This window comes from Ascaphus truei, chromosome 3 (assembly GCF_040206685.1).
Source record: "Ascaphus truei isolate aAscTru1 chromosome 3, aAscTru1.hap1, whole genome shotgun sequence".
NCBI classification, from domain to species: Eukaryota; Metazoa; Chordata; class Amphibia; order Anura; family Ascaphidae; genus Ascaphus; species Ascaphus truei.
Window position 1 is genome coordinate 57,467,993 of NC_134485.1, and position 27,870 is coordinate 57,495,862.

Genomic DNA, 27,870 nt, shown 5'->3' on the forward strand with positions numbered 1-27,870 from the left:
TCTCTTGATAAAGGAATGCACTTTAGGTCTTTACCATATTTTTCACCGTGCATATCCAAAACCATTTTTATTGCGGCAGGTAGGATGAGAGATTCTAGTAGATATAGTATATAGATACTAGAGATATAGTATATGGTTTCATTGTTCTTCCTATCAAATATGAAACTTCGAGAGGCAGTGTCAAAAACGTCTATCTGTACCACAAATAAGAAAAACATATATAAAATAATGTTTCATTGGTATCTGACTCCAAAGAGGCGAAGCCTAATTTACCCTGGCACCTCAAACATGTGCTGGCGAAATTGTGGCCAGATGGGTGACCTTGTACACATCTAGCGGCTATTCCCCAAGATTCAGAAGTATTGGAAGCTAATACAAAGAATGATAGATGCAATAGGAATTAAAATACCATTCATTATCGTTTTAGCCAAGCCAATAGAAGATATTGATCACTATAATAAAAAATTGATATCTCATATGCTTGATCTCACGTGTACTAGAAAGACCAGAATACTCTCCCTAAACGCGTGATAGAGAATAAATGAGTTTATGAGGATGATGAGGCCGGCGGCCCTGTTGTGCCATAGAATGAGATCCTTTCATAAGACATGGGAGCCTTGGACAAATGCTTGAAGTCCTAGGATGGCATATAGATAAAAAAAAATCCAGTTAAAGAAGTCGAGTAGAGGTTGTCAAAAATGTGGTTCTTTATAGTCATATCTAAACTACTGTAAAGAAGAGTAATTATTCAATGATGATAAATGGAAGATGTAAATGCGTAATGCTAAAGACCAATAACAGAGGAATGCTATTAAGAAATAAACAGATACTTGTGGAGGGACCCCCAAGAATGATACTTGATTGAAGACAAGTACTGGGTATAGGGTCCTGGATGGTAAACTCACTAATGAGGTGAGACTAATGTACACAATAACACCAGAGACCGTCAGCATATAAATAACCCTAGAATGTACCAAATGTCCTAAGATCCATAATAAGGAAACATGTAGCAAGCAATTGACTCACTCTGAGTGCTGCAACGTCCATGTAGTCCAAAGTTAAGGGGTCCTCAGGTGTGCCTCCGCCTGGTGAATGAAACGTAGAGAAAGAGGAAAAATGGCACAGCACTACAACAGGTATCCAAATAGAGATGAGCAGGAGAGTGCGTTTCCCATAAATAAATTATTTATTGGTCATGGAGACAAAAAAAGAGCAAAGAGTAGCCCCACTTACATATTATTGATGTTTTTTTTATCGCCAGTACATTGTAAGTGACCTGATGGTTCCCTTCTCCCCCCCCTTTCTGTACCCCCCCATGTGAAAATTCAATAAAACCATTTGTACAAACAAAAAAACCCATCTTTGTTAATGAATTCAGGATGTCTCTTGAGCTGCGTTGGTTTGATATGCACTTGCTGGTTAATGTTTCTAAACATATTAAGCACATGGCACGTTTCTTATTAATGATGATGTAACTGAAAACATATTTCATGTATATTTCTTGATAGTTCCAGTGTTTTTTCTATTCAGAATATGGATGGCGCTTCATCTGCTGACTACGCTAAGTTTAAGGACTTAGCGTATTGGTGTTCAAAGGTTCATTTGACTGTTTACTTATTTTACTTACTTTTGCAGTACCACTATGCACTAACACTACAGTATAACCATCACCACTTGAAAATCGCTTAGTTTTAATTAGCCACGTATTCATGTCATTATGTAAAATTTATATAGCAAAAAAAAAAAAAAAGGCAAGACGAATGAAATAGCTTTGGTATGACGGAACAGCACAAGATGACTATTGCATGTAAATTGTGCGCATGCGTTTATCGCACGCATGCCCATTTTCAAAACTTCCATTTCCTATTATAGCAATGTGGCATAGCTGTGTGTCATTGCCTCGATTATACCGAAGTAGCCAGACTTACTGTATTCAGGTCGTGTGCGGCTGCAGTGTGGTCTGGCGGCCTCCGAAAACATAAGGGTGAGCTCTGTGGGGGACCCTGGTTCTGAATGGGACCCCCGCAGTGTTAATCTCCCCAGCAGAAGCAGCAGCATGCTGCGAATATGGATATGCCCATATTCGTCCATCTGCGATGTCATCCAGGCTGACTGTATGGGGCCAGAGAGCCTGCTGCCACTTCTGCTGGGGAGACAGAGACAAAGAAAGAGACAGGCTACTGCTGCTGCAAGTTTGTGTCTGTCGTTTCAGTCAGAAGATGAACACAGTGGGGGTCTTTTAACGACCCCCAGAAATTTGTCAGTGACCCCAAGAGGGTCGCGCACCACCATTCTAAGGTATGTATAGTCTTGCATTCAACACAGTGATATGTTCCTTCTGTACTTTTTCCTATGGGTAGCTATGCTTATGAGTAACGCTCTTATTACAGCTTTATGGGCTATCCATAGCATTGCTGGTGTAATTTATTCACTGGTATTCAGGTTAAAATAGGAATTTAGCAATTCTGAAACGTATCTCATCTCAGATATTCCCAAAAGCTCGTCATTAATTCTCCAATTGATTTCAGGAATTTTAACTCTGTTCGTTTAAGAGTTACTGGGGCATGGTCTGACCAAGTCCAATTTTTTATTTTGGCATCTCTCAATAGGCGCATCGTATCTGTGCTCACTATGAAGAGGTCTATTCTTGAGTATGTGTTCTGAGGTGCAGAGAACTGATTTCGCCCGATTCCCTCGATCAATGTTGAAGTCTCCTCATTATAAGGTAAACGACCCCTTTTGGGTTGCATTATTTTGGGTAAAATTTCATGACATTTTGTTTAGCTTGGTTTTCGTTTGGGGCGTAGATGCAGGTAAGGTCATTACTATCGTACCCATTGAGTTTCTAGTATGGATCATAATTTCCATTTCTCGTTTTTTTGCCCCTGTATTGTATGTCTTTATTTATATAGCGCCATTAATGTACATAGCGCTTCACAGTAGTAATACATGTGGTAATCAAATAAATAACAGATCATGGGAATAAGTGCTTTAGACATAAAAGTAACATTAAGGAAGAGGAGTCCCTGCCCCGAGGAGCTTACAGTCTAATTGGTAGGTAGGGAGAACGTAGAGACAGTAGGAGGGAGTTCTGGTAAGTGCGTCTGCAGGGGGCCAAGCTTTATGTATCAGGTGTTCAGAATATCCACAGTGCTACTCATATGCTTCTTTAAGCAAGTGTGTCTTAAGGTGGGTCTTGAGAGGGTGCTAGTCGGGTACTGAGGGGAAGGGCATTCCAGAGGTGTGGGGCAGTCAGTGAAAAAGGTTTAAGGCGGGAGAGGGCTTTAGATACAAAGGGGGTAGAAAGAAGACATCCTTGAGAACGCAAGAGTCTGGATGGTGCATAACGAGAAATGAGGGCTGAGATGTAAGGAGGGGCAGAAGAGTGTAAAGTTTTAAAAGTGAGAAGAATGGAGTGTGAGATGCGGGATTTGATCGGAAGCCAGGAGAGGGATTTCATGAGGGGAGATGCTGAGACAGATCTAGGAAAGAGTAGAGTGATTCTGGCAGCAGCGTTTAGGATAGATTGTAGGGGAGACAGGTGAGAGGCAGGAAAGCCGGACAGCAGGAGGTTACAGTAATGAAGACGGAAGAGAATGAGGGCCTGAGTCAGAGTTTTAGCAGTCGAGCAATAGAGGAAAGGGCGTATCTTTGTTATATTGCAGAGGAAAAAGCGACAGGTTTTAGAAATGTTTTGAATGTGACTTAAATCTAAAAAATGTGAGATTGCAATGCTACAGGAGACTCACCTTAATAGGGAAGATCAACAAAGACATAAAAGAATTTCCCCGGGTAATCGTCTCACTGCAGTGCCCCTTTTCCCTTTCACCTTGTGTTACCTAACGAGTGCACCACGTCCCAGCTCCATTTCAGGTTTGAACTCTTAAGAAACCAGAACTTGTTGCAGCCGTGTTCAGTCTTCCTGAAGGAGCCACCTCAGGTCACATATCGTCCAATAATGTGGCAACATGACCTTAACTTCACCTTCGCTGCCGAGTCATTGAAATTACAGCAAGTTTTTTTTTCCCTGTTATGCAAACACTCTCGGCGAAAGGTATATTGATTGAATGCTCCCTGTTTTTTTCCCCAAGACTTAGTTAAGAGCTTGGCTTTTGGGCAGCTTCCAGCAAGGTCATTGCATTAATGTAATAATACATTGCAAACATCACACCAATTCTACTCATTTCCCTCACGGACATAATTGGAAGCAGCTCCATGCAGACGATCTTATTATCCCAAACCGGAAACATCCACGATTCCTCTGAAATTAATATTTTAGGTAAAGGGGCAAATAACGGAGGAAGCGTACATGGTGCCACAAATTAATGTTTTAATGAAAGGTTCTCAGTGCCTGGAGTACACTTTGTTATCATATGGGGCTAACCATAAACGCTATGTTTCCCAGATGGTGGAATAGTCCAGCATTGTACTAATCATTTTCTTCTTTTCCAATTAAGAACATGTTTAATATAGTTCTCCTTTAAAAAGGAGCAATCTATGCAATATCCTATGTGTGTTTTTAAATAAATCAGTTCTGTAATATGAAATAATTAAAAAAGTAGTTGTATTCAGCTCTTAATACCATTTTTAATGAGTTTTAATATACAGAGCATCCTATGATTTCTATAGCAGGTTTTAGCCACCTCCTCAGCAGTGCAAGATCTTTGTAACACTTTCCTGCTCGTGATCATTTGTTGCCAATTATAAACTGTAACAATAGATGTTACCTTCATAATATACGGATACATTGTATCTGCTGATTTACACTGACTGAAGGATTGCTTGAACCTGTAAGGCAGCCATTGGATCTTTGCAGATCGATCACAGAAGAACTAATCAATTGGCAGCTTAGGTGATTCGTTTTCAATAAAAGGTAATCAAAGGCTGCATACATTAAAACAAACAAATTATATTTATTAAAGTGCCACGCTTACTGTATCTTTAAACCCAAACAGATAGGGGTAAAAAAATAAAATAAACCCATGCGGGTAACCTGAAAGATGATCACTGTATTGAAGTGCATGGAAATATTAATTGGCTTAATAAAAATGAGTGAAAGTCATTCTTCTTTCAGCATATGTGTCTCGTTCAAATGGATCCCAATCTATCAGCGATTTCATACAAACATGGGTTCCTCATAGAACCTCTGCAAATCAGTATTGCTGACCTGAGAAAGGGAGGGGAACTCTCGAAAACTTGTCTTATAATTTCTATTGTTAGTCCAAAATAAAAAAAAGTTTCGCCTAATACTGAAGTACTCATTTACTGTGCACTATCGCAACTGGACTAACACGGCAATTTCTATTTAATACGCAAAACATACTAGTTATGAAGGAAAACACTTTGCATTTATTATCATCTCATGGCTCGATGAGAAGCAGTGATTTGCTCGGCGGCGGCTGCTGCTTGAAATCCTGCAGTGGGAACGAACATATTTATTCTCCCACTCTACTAATGACCACTTTCACAGAGCACTAGATTCCTTATATTCATTAGTATTATTGTTACCAATTTAATGTGGGCACAACACCAGACTGAGGCTCTGTTGTGGGGATTAAGCAGCTTTGTGGTTAACCCATTTAAAATTAAAATGCATATTTTTAGCCGATGTTCTATAACCATTTTTAATTTTGCCTTTTTTACCATAAAACTAAAAACCGTGCAGATAATCACTGCTGTATGGGCAACCCCAAAACAGCACCACCAACATAAAGTGGGATCAAACCATTTATTTGCATACTACAGGAAGTGTCATTAATAAACAAAATGTGCCTGTTGCTTCATACTTGTTTTTCTTGTGATCTCACGAGAAAGGTAGAATTTCTCTGCTCAGATCGTTGTTATTTTATAGACTGGAAACACTTTCTCACTGAACAGGAGGATTCGCCCTCACACATTAAAAGGAGACAGCGCCCCTGGCTTGGAAAGATAGTGCATTGTAACGGTGTGAAGGGTTGGCCGATTTAAAATGTACAGAAGTAGCAGCCTTCATGGGTCTCGCTGGTGTTGGATATGTTGGAATATTCTGGACCCTGACACTGAATCCTGTGAAAACTGATGTTCTAAGATTATCTGGGATAACTTGTGTCATCTGGGAAGACCGTGTCACCCGCTGCATCTGTACAATGTTTAAGTTAAGCACATGGTGTGTGGTTATAGCAAAGTCTTCCCAAGATTCCCCTATCAGTGTATGCATTTCAGACAAATTGCTCTGCAATGCGTGGAAAGCCATTTAACTCGAGGACTTAAGCGTAAATAGAAAACTAGATTTTTTTGTTTTAACTATAGTGCATCCTCATATAAACTTGATCATTTACATGTACAAAAAGGCACGTTCACTCTTCCAAACATATGCCAAAAATAGATGTTCTTTTCTTGCTATGATCACAGAATTGTTTCCCCAACTACAGTAAATATGCATACAATACATAATAGGTTTTAACATAATAAAAATTGTACCCCATAACCTATAGATATTGCGCTGGCTACTTCACACAAAGTTACAGCATATATTCTGTTGTGTACTGAAAATATACAATTACACAAAGGACAGCCAGGCCAGTGGGGCAAAGTTTGTAGGCATTTATGACGAGGAAACAAATCATAAATCATTTCAAATCAGCTAACATTTTTGATAGCTGCACCATGACAATACCAAATACATCAAATATGAATGTAAAACGGTGTTCTATAGATTCCGTTCGTAGCATTGTCACTATTCCCTCTCATTACCTAGAGACAGAGAAAGTGCAGCACACCTCAACCTCCCACTCCCTGGTAACTCGGGAGAGATTGTTAGTGTGTGTCCTTGCCTTTCTTTCGTATACCCTGCAGAATAACATAGACTTTAATATTTCCAGGGTGCGCCCTGTCTTGCAGCAATTATTACAATCATACTTCTTGACAGAGAGGTAAGGGAGTTATTGAAACTCTGCATTTGAAGTAAAAAAAGGTTGCATATAAAATGAACCAGATATTTAAATTAGGTGGCAAACATCCAAAGCTAACAATACAAACCGGCGCCTATAAAGTCCAAAGGTAGTCCAAATGGCTTGAATATTGATTTTGAATTGGGAGCATTTTTAAAATAATGTTGGAGTATAATTAATATGTCATTTGTCCTCCATCAATCAGGTTTATATTCACTTTTTTTTACTTTTTGGTATTATGTTCATATACCCTTATGTATTATACATTGTGTACACGTATACTGTTACTGTTATACCTTTATAGTTATACCAAATGGCAAACTCTTTAACAGTGGCTCAAAAAATTATAACTGAAGATATGTGCACATTGTTATGTCTACATGATATACCTACAGTTATTTTTTATAAGTGTCTTGTGTATGTTTTGTTTCTTGTTGGTATCGTAAGTAAGGCTGTTCTTAACACAGGGCTTGATTGGCATTAACTCTCGTCCAATCACAGTCAGTGTAACTGTATAAAGATATCCAATGCCCTGTAATTATTATCCCCTGATGAAGTGCGCACGCGCACGAAACGCGTAGGTCAGTATTGTAGAGTTGTCATCTAACAGAACGCAGGCTACACGGTAGCATTCAATTGCATTGTGGCAGCAGGAAGTGGCGCTTTTTTCCCCCCAAGACCCACCCCCAGAGACGGATTTCCGGTCCAGGAGAGTGTGCCAGCGTTGGAGCAGTTCCTGCATTAGCCCGACGCCATTGGAGCCATTACCAGCACCTCCCAGTGACTGCTAGTCAATGCGCATTTACTCATTACATCTTGTGAGTAGGATTCCGGTTTTAGGTGACCGGACCAGTTGCCTGCTACTGTTTTCATTTTTGTTATTTTAAATATATGTTGTATTAAATTAACTCTTTTTATTATTTCAGCCTTGCTTGTATTTGTTTATTGTTTTGTATTGTCTGTTCAGTGTTTGTGTGTCTGTGTCATTAACCAGCAGTTTGCACTATGATGTTTTTTTCTGCTTGTTTTTCATATACAGTACCACGTAACATCTTGCTGTACATCTTGGAAGTACCAGATTTCAAGCAATTTTCTTGCACTTCATTCCAATTGGACTCTATACAGACTACCTTTGGACTTTATAGGCGCCGGTTTGTATTGTTTGTTTTGTGACTTCACTGACTGTGTTTTGGGTCAGTTATTCTTGGCAGCCTTGCCTTAATATTATAGAATATTTAAGTGTAAACATTATTATACGCACAATATTTCTATTATTCTTTTCAGCTTTTAGCACTAATTGCACCAATTTTTCTCCTTAAACATCCAAAGCTGCTTCAAATGTGCAGCCTCATCACTACAGTACTATATTAAAAAAAGAGTTGTTTTTTTTTTTTAAATGTGTAACTAGCCCCAAAAAATTAAATATAGTGAATGCACCTTTGAAACAGGATAAAACCATTTTGCATAACAGAGCAGAAATTGCTTTTTCTTTTACTTTGATAATGTAAATAAGGGTAATGCAAAGACAGGGCATTGTTTGTGAAACGTTTGAGTTGTTCCTCATAAAAAAGTTGGCAGAGCTCCTATGCCAAAGTTGGATGGACCGCTATTAAACCTGCAGTCCAGAGTGATATTGCAAGGTTTTCCTTGTCGCCGTCAAGACCAAGAGGCAGATCTCTAACATGCACTGCGTCAGAGGTCCACAGTTGTTTCAAAGCATCCATGAAAGACAGAGGGAAACGCAGCCCATTCACCTGGCAGGGGAAAAAGATGAACAGATTGCATTACCAAAAAAAGAACAAAAGAAATTGACACAAAGGTAGTAGTTTACATATAATGAATATAGCAGGAGTGGCCAACACCAGTCCAGGTATTATGGATATCCTTGCTTCAGCACTGGTGACTCAAATCAGTGGCTTAATCAAAGACTGTGCCACCTGTGCTGAAGCAGGGATAAAAACCCGGCCCTTGAGGACTGGAGTTGGCCACCCCTGGAATAGAGGATGTTACTATAATTTACATGGTTTATTTCCTCTTGTAAGTACAAAGCTATGTACATTGTGAGCACAAATAATTAAAATATTTTTTGCTTATGGCGTATCAGGTACATCATAGGCACTTCCTTTCCGACATCTGGGTGCCAGTTGCGGTCATGTGATCACCCAGACACGATTACAGGATTATGAAGTGCCGGCGGTCCCCTGGCACTTGAAAAAAAAATGAGTAGTGGCTCTACATAATACCTTGTACTATTACTTTTCAATCCACATTAACATGTTTATGGAGAATGGGATACCTGATGGTCAGTACTATTTAGCAGGCATCTAAATCAGGGCGACGGATTCCCCAAAACATGAAATATTGCTGTTAAAACTACTTCCAGAATGCATTACTCAGCGATTTTGGTAACCTGTTATATATCTAATAAAAATACTATTTCACTAGTACATGCAGAGTTAAGTCAATAGAACTCATCTAACTAGCAAGAGTAGCAACACTAATCTAACAGCTATTTTATTCAGACATAGCATTAACGTGGAGTACAAATACTCAGAGTACCCTCTAGTGGCTTAGTGCCATAAATGACAATTATTGTGGTTACTGCAACATTATCAAGCAAGAGTACCATCATTTATTCAGGTCCCCCGATTGCCATCTCCTGATAATGTTATGCAATGTGGTTTTCCATTGGGTGACCCAGCGGTCACTGTAAATTCTTTTTAAATTCTTAATATACCTGTAAGTTGTACACCTCAGATGATGAGAAAATAAGTGTGGGGGAGAATGCTGCACATGTGTAAACATATTCCTGTGGCTGGACCCCTTCACACACTGGTTCCCTAAGACTCCAGAACACTGCATGTGACACCTTGTACTGCTTGGGTTGGGTTAAACAATGATGCGAGAGCAGCACCTGCTGGTTATTACTGGTAAGCGCTGTGTGCCAGTATCACCTCCTCGTGAGTTATGCAGATCATGCCAGGTAGGGAAAACTGGTTTCAATTTAAAGATTGGGAATGTAGCCTACTTCATAAAACTTCAATGTCTCCCCTGAGGGGGATGTTTTTTCTTACTTTCACAAATCTCAGCCTGCACTTTGGGAATTTCCCTAACATATAACAGCTGATAAATATAAAACCAGAGCAGGCAGGTAGGTACATGTTTTAATTATGGTGGTTGCCTTTAAAAATAGAGTCCCAATGGGAAATATACATTTAGTAGTAAAGTAAAACCACACAGTGATGTAACACCCGCACCATTGTTTAAGAACTCCTTCAATACTAACTATATCATTAACAGCTCTACAAATGTAGTGACATAATCTACTAATAGTTTTTGCTTTTGTTGAGACAGCCAGGGGTTAAATTTTACAGTAACGTAACCCTTTGCGTGCCGGAGCCCCTATGGCAGTTAGCGGTCATGATCACGGTGTCACTGATAACACGAACGGAAGAGAAGTGAGCCCCCCCCCACCCCTTCCCCTGCCTGCCAGATTGCGTCCATAGGAGCGCAGAACGCGATCTCACAGTACCGGCAGACGTGGCCAACTCCAGTCCTGAGGGGCCACCAACAGGTCAGGTTTTCAGGATATTCCTGCTTCAGCACAGGTGGTGCAGAAGAAGACTGAGCCACCTGTGCTGAAGCAGGGATATCCTGAAAACCTGAACTGTTGGTGGCCCTTGACTACTGGAGTTGGCCACTACTGATCTAGAAAAACGACCCCACGCACCCCAGACCCCATGACGTGGTGGCTATGCCATCGGGGCACTCAAATGGTTAAAGCAGCAATCCTGTCTGCCTGATTTTTTTTATAGTGATATTTCTTTTTTCATACAGAATTTAAAATGGATAGTCGTGAAATGTACTATTTTTGGCTCTGGTTTGGGGAAATAAAAAATGACCACCAAATGTCACGGGTCCTGCAGGCCAATAGGGTCAAAGGGGAGGGGCATGACGTGGAGGCTTCCTGTTCCTTTCCCAAAATTTCAGGAAATAATTCTGGCAACTAAACTAGCAAGTGTCTCAAGAACTAGGGTTCCTAAGTCCCGAGCTAAAAATTTCATACATACGGTACATACATACCCAGTACCCCAAATGGGCAGGATTGCCACTTTTGCAGTGATTATCTACTTAATGACACAGTTCACATTTTGAAAAGCCCCCCAACAAATATTTTTTTAGATCTGAATTCCCCCAATACAGAAAGCCCATTATTAAAGTCGGCGATCGGTATAGACAACTGATAGACAACTAATATTTGACATCTGGTAAGTTGGTCAACGAGCTTAGGAAAGCGGAGCTCAGTACTTACATGGGAGTCACCCTGCACTTTCATCATGTGGGTTTCTCGGTCATTATTCAGCGAGTAGTAGACATAAACCATCATGTCATGAGTGTCTTCCTGTAATAAAGAAGGACATGTAAGTGGCTGTATAATTTAGTCCACATACTCTTAATAACTTAATACACTGAAAATTAAGACAGAGAGGGCATTATATTTTATAGCCATTCAAAAATACATAAATCTTTGCTATCCAATCACAGAACTACCCTGCTGAGTAATATAAACAACCAATTAACCCCTTCACAGCGGGAAATGTGACTTTTTCCCTCCTTATAAGCAAACGAGCCCAGTCATTTTTCGTTTATAAGGATAGTCAACCGATGTCTGAATTGCATTTTTAAAGATAATTTTTTCCCCCATTACAGTGGTAGTGTCTCTGCTAAGAACGATCAATAATACTATTTTTTTCGCCTTGTACATTGCAGGCAGTGTACACAGAGCTGTACATAGACTTTTTGCAGACACGAGTCCCTGCCAAGTAGCGCTTACAGTCTATGTTGAAGGTGCCTGAGGCACGAGAGATACAGTGACTTGCTCAAGGTCACAAGGAGCCGACACCCGGGGATTTGAACTTCAAACTCAGTGTCATTGTTTCGGGAGTCAGCGCCTTTACTCACAGACACTCCTTCATACCAGTTGTTACGCCTTTTCTGCCACAGTGCCCTATTACGCACATCTCTGCTGAGATATAAAGCCCTGTTTACATGAAAGGGATAAATCATGTGGCAATCCTTCCCTGTGTGGGAGAGAAAATTTCCACTCCCAGCTCCAAGTAACTGTGATGCAGAACTAGGAGCGTCGCCACCTCTTTGCAAATACTCACATTTGGGACTTGCCCCACTGTGATTGTGGCATATTCCTTGTACTGCAGTGTGACTGTACTGTCCAGTTTGGGCGGACATCCCCCTTAATAGAATACAAACAAGTAATTAAGCAAAGTAATGAATGTTAACTGGGCGTGTGGATGCACATCGTTATATATGACATATACAGCATACGCACACACTAATATACAAAGACACACTAATATACAAAGATATAGATATATATATATCTATATATATATATATATACATACATACATATACATACACACATATATACATACACACTAATACATACTGTAAACACACACACACCTTTATGGAGCTCCTCAAACATCTCATGATATTTTAAATGCTCCAAATAATGAAGCTTTTTTTTTAAGCCTTCTACAGATATAAAAACCGAAACTGCAGCTATTGAGGTGTAAGGCAACAACCCCACTCACAATCGTATACGAGTTTCATGCATATAATGCGGGTACATCGCCCTCCGAGCAGTTATTTAAAAATGTAAACAGTAAAAAATAAAATCATGCTTTGTCATCTCTCGCATCGGCGGTTACCATGGCAACCGTTACACTGCGCTGGGATAAAGGGCGAGCTCTGTTTGAATCCCCTTCAGATGCATCATATTTTGAATACTTATATCTCCTGAACGGCGCCTCGGATTTTAAAGATAGAAACAGCGTTGGAAAATGCAGCAAGTAAATGTGTGCCGATTGCTGCTTTAACCCTGTAAGTGCTGGAAGGGTCCGCTGCACCAGAGTGCCCCAGCCCCTCCGGCGCATCGTGATCACTCCGAAGAACGCAGCCTCGCTGGTTACGGGTAAGGGAGAGTCCTCTTTGGTTCGCCTGCCTTCTAGATCACGGTCAGATCTCAGGAGAAGCGCAGAACACAATCTCACCCTAGAAAGCAGGCTGAAAGCCCATAATGCAGCCACGTGGTCACAGGGCACTCTATGGGCTAATAACTTTATTAAGGAGCATCTATGTGTTTTTTCTTCCTGTCCCTTGCTCCACCACAGCATGGAAGTCTTTATAGGCAGGTGCTGTTTAGCTGCTAGTTATGGATGGCAGCAAACCATTGCTCTAAAATGAGCTGATATAATGGGGTTAAAAGCCCGTTAAAAAAATGTTTTTAAAAGAATTAATCTATAATTTTTGTTAGCAGACCATTATATTTTTATCATTTAGGCTGATCAAATAACACTACAGGTAGTCCTTGCTATCCAACATTTCACTTTACAACGAATGACATTTCCAACGCAACCCTATGGGCCGTTTTCCGACGCCGGAATACATTATCCGATGCCTGAATGCGTTATCCAAAGCTCACCGCCACTGATTAACACGGGACTCACTTTACAATGCTCTCACTATCCAACGCTACTTCCAGAACAGATTCCGTTGGATAACCGAGGACGGCCTGTATAATGATCTAAAAAAAGATGCAAAGAATACAGTAACATTTTGCACTGCATTCCTTTAGCTGAACCTTTAGGCCTCGGGCATGGTCAGCGCTTAGGCACTGACCCGTGCTGCTGCTCGGCAGTGAGCCCCTGCAGCCGCAATGAGAGCGGCTTTAGCAGGGGCTCGCGCACGCTTCCGCAAGCGTGCGGAAGCGTGTGTCTTATGAAAATGTAACATTTTCGCGCTCGCTGGAGCGCAGAGCCGGTCACGTGAGCGTTTCGCCCAATGAGGGCGAACCAGCTCCGTGACGTCACTGGCCCGCCCCCGACACGCCCCCCCGGACGGCGCGCTAACCAGGGCCAGGGAAAGCACCCGCTTTCCCTCAGCCTCAGCACGGGCTGAGTCACCTTATATATGGTGCCATTGTGCACTGAGCAGGGATAGTGACGGAGGAAACACTTTTAGTCAGGGTCCCCGCTACAAACACTCCTGGTTCTCACACAACCCCAATGTTTGCTTTAAGGTTTACTACTGTACATATTGTTAAGGAAACCAAATTCTATTAACCCCTTCACTTGCTACTCAATGCGTTGCTGCCTGTTTGGGAAACAAGGGGGCGAATACTTCGTTTCTGTGGTTGTGCCCATTTAAGAAGACGGGCAAATACTGAGATGCAAGTGTACAAACAGATGACAAAGGTTTCTTCAAGCACAGCCGCAATCCCTCCAAGTCCCCTGTAATGAATATTATCTGTTTATGCAACAAACCTGTCCTTCCTTCAGTTACATTGCCGGATTGTGTCAGTAACAGGGAAGAATTAGCCTCCAGGTACGGGGGCAATCGGTTTCCCATGAAATCACGGATCATTTCAAATGATCGGACGTCCTTGTTGGTTTTCAGCCTTTTAACCAGGCTCATGAGGAGCTCACTTATGTGGTTTACCGCACTCGTTGTGTCTGTTTGCTAAGACAATAGAAACCAGCAAAAAATACAATTAGTGAAGGTCCTGAAGCTTACAGGCGTACATGTTAATTAATAAAACAAATCCATTCATTAAAAAGCTTGTTGTAACACAAACTTTTTTTTAACATTGTTTAACCAGTCTCTCCCCCCCCCCCCTTCCCATAAACACATTTCCCCCTCCTGAACTACCATGGGGGCCTTCAGTGCTTCACCAGCAGCAAAAGTGTTAATGGTGTACAAAGTATGTCCTAGTCAAGGCATCCTACTGGCTACTATGGCACCATCACAGCTACTTCTCCTGCCTTGTAAACCTCAAAAGTCTACAACATTTGAAGGAGACATTTGAGGCTTCTCAAATGCCATCTATGAAGGACTATCATGTCAGTCCATTCAAAAAGGTACAGTATCACAACGTACACTTCTCCAGGGCCAACCCAGCTATACCGGTAGAAGGTTTTCTAAGCATCTCCTAGGATCAGCAATGCAGTGGTGGTACAAAGCTTTCCGTGTATTGTCTGATAAAATGATGAAACAACCAAAAAGCAGCTGAAGAGAAGCACTGCTGTATCTGACAAACTTAAATAGCATCCAAAACTTAGCACCCGTTTGCTTGTCACTACATTACAAACTACCCCCAAGTTAAACTATAGTGGAGTTAAATTATGATTTGAAGCAAAATATGAACACACACAATCAGGTATGCTTCAGTGACCCTCACGTAATCCCATTCACTGCCAGGCGGCCACCTCTGCAATGTGATGGAAAGACCTCTGAAATCAGATGGGTTAAGGGTGGTTGTACCCAGGAGCATTACACGTTGAACACTGTACAGATTCTTGCCTCCCAGAAAGCTCCATTCTGCTTTTGAGGGGGATTTACAATATTGGCCACTATTATATTATAGACACTCTATAGGTTGTGATACATTTTGATGGATCAAATGGGAGCTCTACACAGATACACTTGTACGCGAACTTTGACAAGCCCAGCTGCACGTGTCAGGCAAGGAAGCAATAGTATATGCAGCCTCCAGAACGGGGAAAACTCCTTGGAGACACCCAGCAGTTTTTCTCTTCCCATCGATAACTGCTCAGCTGTTTTTGCTTTTCTTTAGCTTTCGTCTAATTATAGACCAGCCATTTCTTGCAACACAGATACTTCCTAGGTTACCTAGGACCAAATGGACCAACATTTCAGCAACGTTGAATGCGTTTTGGGGCTTAAGCATTCAAGACTGCAGACTGCCTCAACTCCACAACCATGGCGGAATACACCTGAGGACAATACCCCAGCTACAGTATGTTAATCTTTTAAACACCTCATTCAAGGATGGGGACCCTGCTGTGATAAACCTCATGCGCTATGTATTGAAGTCTCCCATCTCCACCTTGGAGATCTAATCTGATAAAAGAGATTTCTGCAGTCTCAAAAGTTTATGCACAAGAAAACCTTGTGCGATTGATGCATTCATCCATCAAAACGTATCACAACATACAAAGTATCTTGCTTTTTATAGCATCTACACAGCTTGCAGCACCCTTTAATGAAGCTGGCAACACACAAACACAGTTTTGACGATACATAAAGACAGGATTTACAGCATAAGAAATACAACGTTAATCCTTTACCATTAGCTGTTGACGTGGTATGCCTCGTCGCAGATTAATATTTTCCGTTGCTGAATCAAACAAAAGGCCAGGGAGCAGGTCCTGTAAGTAGTCTGTCCAGGTACTGAAGAGTAATAGGGAGATTAACAATGAGCCATTCAGATGCTATTGACCCTTCTGGTGCGGAAAGGACTTCAGAACATTCCGTTTCAAGTCCCTCCTGCACTGGACCGAAGGTGACCCACTTTATTATATTCCTATGCGACACCTATTTCAATTACTAGGATAAAAGTGACAAACTCAAAATAGATCCCTAATGGAAACAAATATTAAACATTAATGAAATAATAATAATAATAATAATAATAATACTTAGTGACCAAAAAACGAGAACAAACAATGGAAATTATCACCTTTTTATTTCAAGGCGCAGTCTCAATTCTCTCTACTTTTTTTTTTTTATCCAGATAACTTATTTCATAAAAAAAAAATATATATTTTTCTATTGGAGAACTATTGATGCAAAAACATAATTATGAGAATTCTTCCGAAAATGTAATGCTGATCACTTTGGAATTTACCATGCGATCTCGCCATAGTTACATATGACCGTCTTTATACATTTGTATATGCTACTCACTATTGTGAATTTCAACGTTTTGCCGTCGGCCCTAGATTTTAAAACATTCTAAATCCTTTAAAATTAGGAAATTGACTTAAATAGCAAAGAAGGTGGTAAAAGGTAGGAGTGACTACTTTGCTTCTAGAGGCACCGGCGGTCATGCATTGCAATGTGCTGCAGGCTCATCTGGCAGCAAAGGGGTTAAGAAAGAAGTCAATAGATGTTTGTATTAGATGCTCTAAACCCCAGTCACACAGCATCAGCTCATGCTGACACACACTCACAAGCTAGAAAACAGTGTGGTCCCCAGCACTCCAGAATCAAAACACTCATGCCGGTTTTTAAATGCAAATCTTATTAAAGATGTTAAATTTTACATATTAAATCAAACATAGATGACCACAGAGTCCAAGTGTGCACAAAAACTACATACCGTATTTCCTCGATTCTAAGACACACCTTTTTTCCTATTTTGACATCTCTGCCATCGGGGTGCGTCTTAGAATCAATGTCAAAAAAAAAAAAACTAGACTGCAAGGGGGCGCTGCTGGAGTAGCGGCCGGGTGGGAAGCCGGAGCGGGGAGGGCTGTTGGGTTACAGGCGGCTGGTGGAGACAAAGGTGGAGCCGGTGTTTGAGTCGCTGGATGCTTAAAAGGAGACTAGGAAGGGAAGGAGAGAGGTTGCAGAAGATTGTGGAGCAGCTGTACCGAGAGCTGGACATGCTCAGGAACGTGTTTCTGTACCAATATGGCCCTAATGCGAGTCATGAGGATCACATGATCTCCTAGTTGCGAAATGACGTTCCTAAAACACGATGCTGCCAACCCTAGCGCAGTGCCCGTAGTGCTGTTGACCTATGACAGACTGAAGGTGCCTTAATTTACTGCAAGTTGTCATTGCCTGCGCATGTGCGAAATAGCCATTTCTAATAGTGTTTCTTTCCCACCCCTCCCAAAATTGTTATTAAATCAATGGTGCATCTTACAATCGATGGCGCCTTAGAATCGTGGAAATACGGTACATGCAAAGAAAAAGCTATACACTATAAACATGGTACTGTAGCTAATTAATTTGAAATCCTCAAAATTTTTGCAGGGTAACCCCACTTATTAAGTGCCCTGCTCTGATGCTAGCCAACAGGCTAATCAACGTTTTTCATACTAAAGAGCAACAGGAAACAGTCATAGCGTAATCCCTGATATCATCAACAATAGGTATCCTTAAATAAGTGGGTAGGTAGAAAAAGAGAAAATCTAATTTTACGGGACAACCTGGCTATGTAATCCAACACACATTGCGCATATTCATAGTGATATTTACACGAATGTACGTACAAAGGCTGATAATGGGAGGTGTACAAGCAACAACATCCAACGCAGTGAATGGACGATTTATCTACAAGAATTCCATAGATATATTCTCCTTGTTCTGTGTTTGGTGGTTGTATAATTTTGGGTTTAACTTTTTGATGCTCTAAAAGCAGGGGTGCACAAACGTCCTGTCCTGTACTGCACCCCCCCCCCCCTTACCTTTAATGCGGCGTCAAATGACCCACGGCAGCATTTAATGCCGCGTTGCCATGGCAATGGGCATCGCATGACGTCGTGGGGTCATATTACAGTAAGTCATGTCACATGACCCCCGCAGTGTCATTTGACACTCGTCGCCATGGGATGCATGGACAGAAGCCTGGTGAGTTTACAGAGGCCTCACGCTGAAGAGCGCGGTGCCTCTGAACCGTCTCCCCGCCCCCCCCCCAGTTTGCACACCCCTGCTCTAAAGAGAAATATCACACTCAACTTTGGCTTGTGTGTGAATGGGTCAGAAGGGCTTAGATCCCAAAATGTAGCCCCCTTTGTTTTTATTAATAATCATTTGTATATATATTTTTCGCCACTTACCAGCACATATCTCTCTTATAAATATTGTTGCTTGTAACCCCTCCCCCCTCCCGTTATCAAACTGTCAGAAGACAATGATGGATGATAAAGTGCATGAGCAGGAAAAGAATGCCAGATAGAGGATGCGAGTGTCAAACTGCACCGCAGCTGGGGCCTCAAGGGACTCTGGAATTGTTTGATCATTATAGTACACTGGCTTCAGCGCTCACTAGTTACAGGACTCAAGCCAAGAAGTAAATCCCAAGTGACAATGTCTTCGAGTAAGAAAGCCAACGATACACTACTAGACCACTGGAGGAGAGCGCTGCCGCAATATTACAGGAAAGCCTGGCAGAAGTTATTCTTCTCTTTCGTTAAACATATTGCAATGAGGTAGCTTTGGCTTATCACTTACTGGAGAGGCAAACCTGCCATACACACTATTACAGCAAGCATGAAAAGGGGTTAAGCCAGGGGTGGCCAACTCCAGTCCTCAAGGGCCACCAACAGGTATGGTCTTAAAAGGATATCCCTGCTTCAGCACAGTCGATCTGAGTCATCTTTGCTGAAGCAGGGGTATCCTTAAGACCCGAACTGTTGGTGGCCCTTGAGGACTGGAGTTGGCCACCTCTGGGCTAAGCCATAAAAGGTCTACCTGGCAGTGGTTTAAAAAGGAGGTACACATCAGTAAGGAGTTATACATTTTTAAAGTTGCTTTGCTCTGCATTGAGAAATTAGCAGGTGCTACTGAGTGACGCCCGAACAAGAACATCTACGTTGGCAATTTCCATAATGAGTGTGGGAAACATCCTGTAATGTGATTGCAAAGCAGCCTTACTTTTTTTGGTAGGTGCTTATGGTCACATGAGTGGAATGTGATGAGCCAGCAGGGGTATGAGCATGATGAATAACTCCTCTAGGGAAATATAACAAATCGCCTGGCTAAAAAAAGGGAAAGGAAACACAAATAACCAGAGAGCGCTTTACAGTTTGCACATGTGTTACATACTGCTGTCTAATGGAAACGCAATGTACTAATGCAGAGGTGGCCCTTCACTAAAATGCTACTACATAGGCCAGGGCTCGGCAACCCGAAGGTAGCACTTCCAGATCAGTTTGGGGGCCCGGCTGGCCCTCATTGTGAGATGCATTTTATTCCCACGTATATTTTTCCTTTCCCTAATTCTGATGATTAGATGGATACATTGTATTTATTAGTCACTATCAGATAATATTTTTTTTATTTGTGGCCCTTTGACAATGACATTTGTAAATACCGGCTGCAGCTCCCATTCAGGTTGGCCACCCCTGTACTAGTGACAGAGCTAGAAGGAAAGGTTTTCCTTCACTGAAACGGGACCCTGGTAGCTATCCATTGGACTTGCATGTCAGTACCTATTCTGACTCTACGCTTCCGGAGGCTACAATGTTACTTTCCCTGCAGCTTCTGTCCCCATCTTGGATTCAGAATTTCAGGCCACGCGCATACATTGCAAATGTTAATATAGTCTGTTTAAGGCCCTGCAATTCTGGAAAATGACAGAACATTGAGTTTTTCATTTGATAACATTCAGTGCCGAGGACGGCATAGCTGCATTGTGAAAATGACTGCGTTATAACAGGGGCGGCTAACTCCAGTACGCAAGGGCCACCAACAGTTCAGGTTTTACAGATATCCCTGCTCCAGCACAGGTGGCTCAGTCAACGATTCAGGCGTTGACCCTTAAAACCTGACCTGTTGGTGGCCCTTGAGGACTGGAGCGGGCCACCCCTGCTTTATAAATTAGCAGACCTACTCTAGGCTTTCTACAAATACACACGTCTCTGTAGTACACACGTCTCTGTAGTACACACGTCTCTGTAGTACACAAGTCTCTGTAGTACACAAGTCTCTGTAGTACACAAGTCTCTGTAGTACACAAGTCTCTGTAGTACACAAGTCTCTGTAGTACACAAGTCTCTGTAGTACACAAGTCTCTGTAGTACACAAGTCTCTGTAGTACACAAGTCTCTGTAGTACACAAGTCTCTGTAGTACACAAGTCTCTGTAGTACACAAGTCTCTGTAGTACACAAGTCTCTGTAGTACACAAGTCTCTGTAGTACACAAGTCTCTGTAGTACACAAGTCTCTGTAGTACACAAGTCTCTGTAGTACACAAGTCTCTGTAGTACACAAGTCTCTGTAGTACACAAGTCTCTGTAGTACACAAGTCTCTGTAGTACACAAGTCTCTGTAGTACACAAGTCTCTGTAGTACACAAGTCTCTGTAGTACACAAGTCTCTGTAGTAAACAAGGATAACTGCTTGTACTTTTGGGATTTGGGGAAATAAAATATAATGGTTTTGATTCAATCCGTATAAGGAAAAACTGGAAATACATATTTTTTTGCAAACTACTTTACACGTCTGTGAATTTCTTTTTTGGGAGGGATTACATCATTAAAGTAACATTGCATGTTTGTTAGAGAAAACAACAATACTAACCATAATTAAAATGAAACTGTACCATGTCTGTTGATAATATACAACTCTGCACAGAGAAATGCAGGAAGTTCTAATACTTCAGCGCTAGTGTAGGAGTTATAGACCCGAATTCACAAAACGATGGCATGCCTTTACTCCCACTCATTTGAATGAAAGATATGCTAAAGTTTAGCACCCTTTTGTGGACCTGGGCCATAGTGTTTTGGAAGGGAACGGCTCTAATATTAATCTTTGTTTCTTTATTCTGAGCAGAAGAAGCTTCCGACACTTGGAAATGATGTGTTTTGCTTTTACATTGACGTACTGTATATTACGGTTTGTGTGTCAGCTCATGGACATCACCAGCTCCTTTAATTTATCTGTGAATAGTAGATTTCCAATATAAAAGACGCTACCTTTAATAGGATGTCATGAGTTGGAGGCCCAATTTTGTCTTCAGGTACAACGTTGTACTCTCTAGCCAGGGGGACTGTGGGTTTGTAGAGATGCCAATGTTTTTCCCCTTCTAGCTGAAGAACAAACACCTGAAAGTGGACACATCAAACACGTTTTATTGCTTCCCAAAGTGTCCCACAAGAAGACAGGTGAAAATGGCTTTGTGTATTACAGATGCCTCTAGCAAAGATGCCGTTAAAATTATGTTAACCACTTTATTTGTGGTTAATGCATGAAAGACTCTGCTGAGCAATATAACAAAGCCCCCCACAGCTTATATTGTTTAAAAAAAGAAAACTAAACCCACATTACTCATTTATTCTTCCAATCTATTTAGACAAACGCTTATTTCTTTAGATAGATTGCAAAATTACTTCTTCCAGAAGAAGTCCCATTTAAAAAAATTCAAGCACAAATTTCTGGAAAACAGTAGAATAAAAAAAGAAAATTTAAATAAAAAAAAAAAGCACAAATCTCCCCCATTATCGCATTGTAATATATCCAGACTGACTATGAGCTATGGACTGTGGATTTAGTATGACTTGCGTTTAAATAAAGGAGATTTAAGCTCCTCCTGTCAGGCTGCTACTACCCATCTTCTCGGCAGTATCAAAGTTACACTCTATCTAATGTGCCTGTATTTTCTGTACAGAATGTGAGTACATTACTGTTCTTTGTTTTTATGTATGATAAACTTTTAATTGGTCTGCACTATTGGCTCTCATTTGTCTTTCTCTGAGACATACAAGACAAGATTGGATTTCAGACCTATACTCACTGCTGTTTGAAATCTGCCAGTCTGTAAGCAGGCTCTCTATATGAGCCAAGACTTTACAAATTGTTCCTGTCACACTGCACAAACAGAAGTGCACTATATTGTTTTTCTCTTTTGGGGTGGATTCCTGACGAATATGCTCCCTCCTAATCCTGGAAGTGCTGTTAGCGGAGATTGTGTACATTTTCTCCTTGCAGGTTGAGACTTCGTTTTTTTCACTTTAATTCACTATTTATAAAATAGAACATCACTGGATAATTTATCCTTCACTTTATTGTGTATAAGTGCCTGTTTAGATCACTTGGTGTTATTAGCAAAGTAAATAAGACATACTGGCCACCTCTTCCCCTTTATAATCTGCTGAACATATATTTTTTTCCCATTGAGACTGTTAAAAAAATGCTACCAACCCAATTGAAGATTAAGATATTTCCCTCTTTCTCGCCAAATCTCCCTGCATATAGTTTTTATATGTTGGCCAGTAAGAAAGGCAGCAGCGTCACAAGCTCTCATCTTGTTAAACATGCCCCTCCATTTACAGACTGTATTAAATGGCAATTGCCAAGTTCAGTATGTTTATATCAGCTTAAAGAAAAGAAAACCCGTTTAATATCAGTGGCCGGGTTTAATATCAGTGCTCGGGTTTAATATCAGTGCTCGGGTTTAATATCAGTGCTCGGGTAATGTGTTGCAAAGCTGATTTTTCTCACACCTAGTCAGAATTCTCCAGCTTTTTTTATGAAACAGTCAAATTGTGGGGTTATGCTGCCATCTAGTGCAAGCTAGTGCACTTTCCTAACACAATAAACCGAGTAGAGGTAGGTATTTGATATTTCATTTCAGTAAATTATTTATTTATAACATGTTTTACCAGGAAGTAATACATTGATTCTTTTGGCTGACAGCTGCGCATACAGTAGCTTTTTAAACCCCACAAGCCAGCCCAGAGGGTGTAACAGTAATCCTGATCCTTTGTTGTATAATGATTAATTAAGCAATAAATAGATGGTTCACTAGCCACTATTTTTTCTTGTGACTTGATTGTGAACTCATTAAGCTGTGTCAATATGGTATACTGTACACTAGAGCAGTGGTTCCCAACTCCAGTCCTCAGGGAACCTCAACAGGTCAGGTCTTAAGGATATCCCCGCTCCAGCACAGGTGGCTCAGTCAAAATGACTGAGCCGCTGATTGACCCACCTGTGCTGGAGCAGGGATATCCTTAAGACCTGACCTGTTTAAAATACTGAACTAGATCAAGAGAAATATTTGCTATACATGAATAGATAGACGTAGATATATGATTTATTTGGTAAAATTCATCTTATTCTGTCACAAAGTCTCTATCTTTATCCAATCCTCAGCACAGGCGTCATTATGTTTTTTCCAGCAAAATATAGATGTTTGTCATGTACCACATTGCATCTTATGCTGAGTGCAGTGGTGGCCAACTCCAATCCTCCAGGGCCACAACAGGTCAGGATTTCAGGATATCCCTGCTAAGGCACAGGTGGCTCAATCAGTGGTTCAGCCATTGACTGAGCCACCTGTGCTGAAGCAGGGATATATTTTAAACCTGACCTGTTGGTGGCCCTGGCGGATTGGAGTTGGCCACCTTTGCTGGAGAGTCTCTCACCTCAACATCATCATAGTGAGCAGGCAGGCCCCGGGAGTCTGGAGGTGTGATGTACACGTTACTTCCAACCAACGTGCCGAAGAAGCATTCCAGCTTTTCCATAATGTGCCATAACTTATCCTGGAAAGAAAGTCCATTAATAGAAAAGGTGTGTGTTAGAAATAAGATATGTTCATGTTATATGTACTTAAAAGTGGACCACTGAATTTTTTATAGGAGTAAAAATGAGGGACAGCTTTAGAGCAGTGATTATTTTGCAGAAAACCCACATGCCGGGATTCCCTTGTGCAGCATGTTCTAGCACACCTCAATCCTATATTAACTGTCATTGACTTGAATGGCAATGAATGCGGGATCACAATTCAATAACCTATAGAGCACATTAGTAAATCGTCCGTAATTGAATGCTGCATCCTCGTACAGGGTAGCGGCTGGTCCCACACATTCAGCACTGAGTAAGAGGTTCCATCAACATAAATTGTAAAGCAAAAAGTATATATGTGTGTGTGTGTGTGTGTGTGTGTGTGTGTGTGTGTGTGTGTGTGTGTGTGTGTGTGTGTGTGTGTGTGTGTATATATATATATACAGTGTTCAACAAACCTATACATTTGCACGCCCCGGGCGAGTGGATTTAACATCGTGGCGAGCTCCTATTGGCCCAAGCATATGCTTTTTGCCACCCTTTTATCATTGCTTTTCCCTGAACATTTCATTTAGACCAGGGAATCTCCAAACTACGGCCCGGGGGCCACATCAGGCCCCAACACAAGATTTTATCCGTCCCGCAGCAACTTGAAATATATATATATATTTTTGCTCATAATATATCATTTCCCAGTGTAAGCACGGCATCCTTTCTTTGTAGTTGTCACATTTCTCTTTTGTTCTGAATCATATCATGCCGATTACCCCAAAAACATCCAAATAAAACTTATTCATTCATAAAAAGATATTTTTTTTTGTTTGGCCCTCGAAAGTGTAGAATATACGATGTGTCCCTCGTACTGAAAAGTTTGGAGACCACTGATTTAGACCATAAAAAGCCTGTTACAGTATATCGATACATAAACATACATAAACATACATACATACATAAACAGTACATCTTACGTTAAATCTCTGAGGCTGGTGAAATTGTATCGTTGCTTTCAATCTGCCAAAGTCTTTCATCAGATGCAGGTAGCTGGCTTTCCCCGCTCTCTGTAAACTGACTTTCTTCCCGCCTTTGCACTTACATACGTTCACATCTCTTCCATAGTAAATGCCTCGCCCAGTTATATGCTTCAAATCCGACACTGAGAATAGGGATTGGTAGTAGGCACTCATCTCAGGGTCAGACCGGTGGATTATCAGCGGCTTTTTTTCCCAGTACTCACAAAAAAACTCCGCACTTTTAATTGGGGAGATAATACTTTCAAAAAGGCTTTCTGGGCTGGAAAAATTCAAAACTGAGGTGGGGGCCACTTCCGGCCCTCGGAGTAATTTGCAAGGAGTGTGCGCACCATTTTCTGTTTTTGTACCATGTCTTCTTCTTGGCATGTTCTGTGGGGCAAAAGCTGGAATCAATACACACACACACACACACACACACACAATATGACACATCCAAGAGCAATGCACTAGAGCAGGGGTGTGCAAATGTTTGACGCTGCGCCCCCCTGCCTGCTCTCGCCCCCCCTTACCATTGTTACAGCATCAAATGACCCAGTGGTGCCATTTGACGCCGCATTGGAATGGCGACGCTCCCCGGCATTTAATTTAAATGCTTTGGGGAAGAGCACAGGGCTTCTGCAACAGCCACCCCCCCTGCTCCCCAAAAAAAAAAATCTTGTGCACGCCTGCACTAGAGTAGAGTACATCGAGTTTGGCATGTTCCGAAATGTCTCTTTACAAGGGGAGATTGAGTGCCCATATATTTTGTTTTTTAATTTGTGACTCTTTACAACCTTTGAATGTAAGCGTCACCCAGCTTACAATGAATGTAGCAGGCTATGCATAAAGCTGCAATATCTTCACAGACTGCATGCATAACAGCACTGCATGAGTGTAAATTGCAACACTGGCCTAGCTGAAAAAAACAAGGTAACTGCAGACAGGGCATTACATTGAGTTACTTAACACATTATAGTGCTATATGTATTGTTTTTTTTTTTTTTTTTTTTTTTTTACTGTGCCTCACCGAATCACCCTCAGCAGCTTTGGAATTGTATGATAGGTCCGTCTAATAATTTGATCAGCAGTGTTTTGCCTCAACCAGCAAACCAAGATCAGTTTTATGAACAATGGGACTACTTGAATACTTTTTATAGAAAGTATGTATCTATGAATTTCATGCCACATACCCATGGGTGACACCTCCACATATACAATATGGTTTTCTTTACCGTATGTTTAAATGCTTGTATGTGCAGAGGTAATGGATGATCAAACCAGGTGGCCTCTCATATGACTGGTATTGGTTTAAAAAAAAAAAAAAAAGCAATAATTCAAATAAAGATAGGATTTATTAGCTTGAAGCACTGATCCATTACATCTAAATGCACTAGAGAAAAAAATCCGTGTGGCAAACAATCTTTCCTAAATAATAGCATTAATAATTAACTTTTATTTACATATAACTTCTTTACTTATGTAAATAAGTTAATTATGAATGCTATAATTATTTAGGAAGGATTGTGTGCCACGTGTGTGTGTGTGTGTGTGTGTGTACCTATTTCCAGCACCTAGGCTAAGTAAGGGGTCCCTGGTAGTTTGTATCCCTTAACCACAAACAGACCAGTCATTTTCACAACACAGCCCGTGTATGAACTACTAATGAGTTTCTAAAGAGAAACAGAAACAAGACTAACACATGGCTCCCGAGAACAGGGTCGGTGACTTCTCTTTATATAAACACACAATACGAATTGTCATGTACAGTAGAGACGCCCCGAGAACACAAACCTGAGAACACCATTTCCCTTCTCCATCCCCAAGAAAGTAATTCCTAAAACATATTGTCTCCTGAGTGTCACACAAGGAACACTCCAGGAAGCAGATCAGGTAATAAACAAGGGACGTGGGTGGATGAAGAGGGGGAGGGGGGTGGTGGTGGTGTGTGTGTGTATATATATATATACACGGTATATATATATATATATATACACTATATATTTAGTGTTGTGCCTGAGCTGTGGATATCTTACGATATTGCTGTGCCTGTGTCCGCTCTGCTTGTGGAACAGTTACAGTACTCTAGTCCTGTTCCTGCAATACAATGCGGCTCGCACACGTTCTGCTCACCTGAGCCTGCTCTCCCAGACAGCGCAAGCTGACCACGTGTCTGCAATGGTGCTCCCAGCATGCTTTGCGCCGCCATGCAGACTCGCGTCTTCACATTAAAAGGGCAATGGCACGTACTAATTGTGCTTTATTGTACAGGGACATCTAGTGGCTCCCAATAGGAACGATTACTTTTATTTTCGGGGGGGACTCAATTCGGATTCCAACGAGCCTTCCGCATACAGGTGTAATCCGATGGGTAAATACAGGAGGATTTTTTAATTTTTTTTTATGACTGATATTTCTGCAGGAAACCCCCCCCCCCCCTACATAAAATAGCCCAAATGTATTTACTTGAAACATAAATGTGCAGTGCTTTTCTAATCTTTCTTCTTTAAAACCAAGAAATCCCCTCCCCCATTTAAATTCAACATTTTGAATGTATGTAGATATTGAATTTACTCCATTTGTAGACAGTGGATTGGTGGAGCCCCAAATCCTTAAATAGTTTTGTGACCCTTTCTAGACTGATGAGCAGCAATAATTGGCTTTTCTGAGGTGCTCAAAGATTTCTTTTGATCGTGGCATGACGTGTTTCCACACACCTGTATGGCGAAGACCAAACTCCCAATGTTTCAGATCTGTATGTAGGGTGGGGCCTCCCAAACTCTTGAGACATGAAAGTAATAATAGGAAA

The 27,870-nt window shown here is 41.2% G+C and overlaps 1 protein-coding gene across 3 annotated transcripts; it reads right to left on the reverse strand.

The window, feature by feature from the left end:
• Positions 1-4,893: 4,893 nt before the first annotated feature.
• Positions 4,894-27,299, reverse strand: RIOX2 (ribosomal oxygenase 2). 3 transcript variants are annotated; one of them, XM_075594050.1, is made up of 10 exons: positions 27,195-27,299; positions 25,023-25,454; positions 23,913-24,032; positions 21,462-21,590; positions 19,419-19,522; positions 16,100-16,202; positions 14,276-14,471; positions 12,098-12,180; positions 11,242-11,331; positions 4,894-8,683 (listed from the first exon to the last, which is right to left on the reverse strand). In XM_075594050.1, the coding sequence occupies exons 2-10, from the start codon at positions 25,449-25,451 to the stop codon at positions 8,513-8,515; spliced, it is 1,425 nt and encodes a 474-aa protein (XP_075450165.1). In that variant the 5' UTR covers positions 25,452-25,454; positions 27,195-27,299; the 3' UTR covers positions 4,894-8,512. The 3 variants fall into 3 exon arrangements, with proteins under 3 accessions (XP_075450165.1, XP_075450164.1, XP_075450166.1); XM_075594049.1 differs by having other exon boundaries at positions 27,098-27,254; XM_075594051.1 differs by lacking the exon at positions 27,195-27,299 and adding an exon at positions 26,856-26,953.
• Positions 27,300-27,870: the final 571 nt, after the last annotated feature.

Coding starts and splice junctions, on each gene's coding strand:
- RIOX2 (XM_075594050.1), bottom strand. CDS start 25,451: ATGCCAAGAAGAAGACATGGTACAAAAACAGAAAATGGTGCGCACACT. Junction 19,523..21,461: donor CTCATGACATCCTATTAAAG/GTAGCGTCTTTT, acceptor CCCTTTTTTTAG/CCAGGCGATTTGTTATATTT. Junction 11,332..12,097: donor CAGTGGGGCAAGTCCCAAAT/GTGAGTATTTGC, acceptor TCTTTATTACAG/GAAGACACTCATGACATGAT.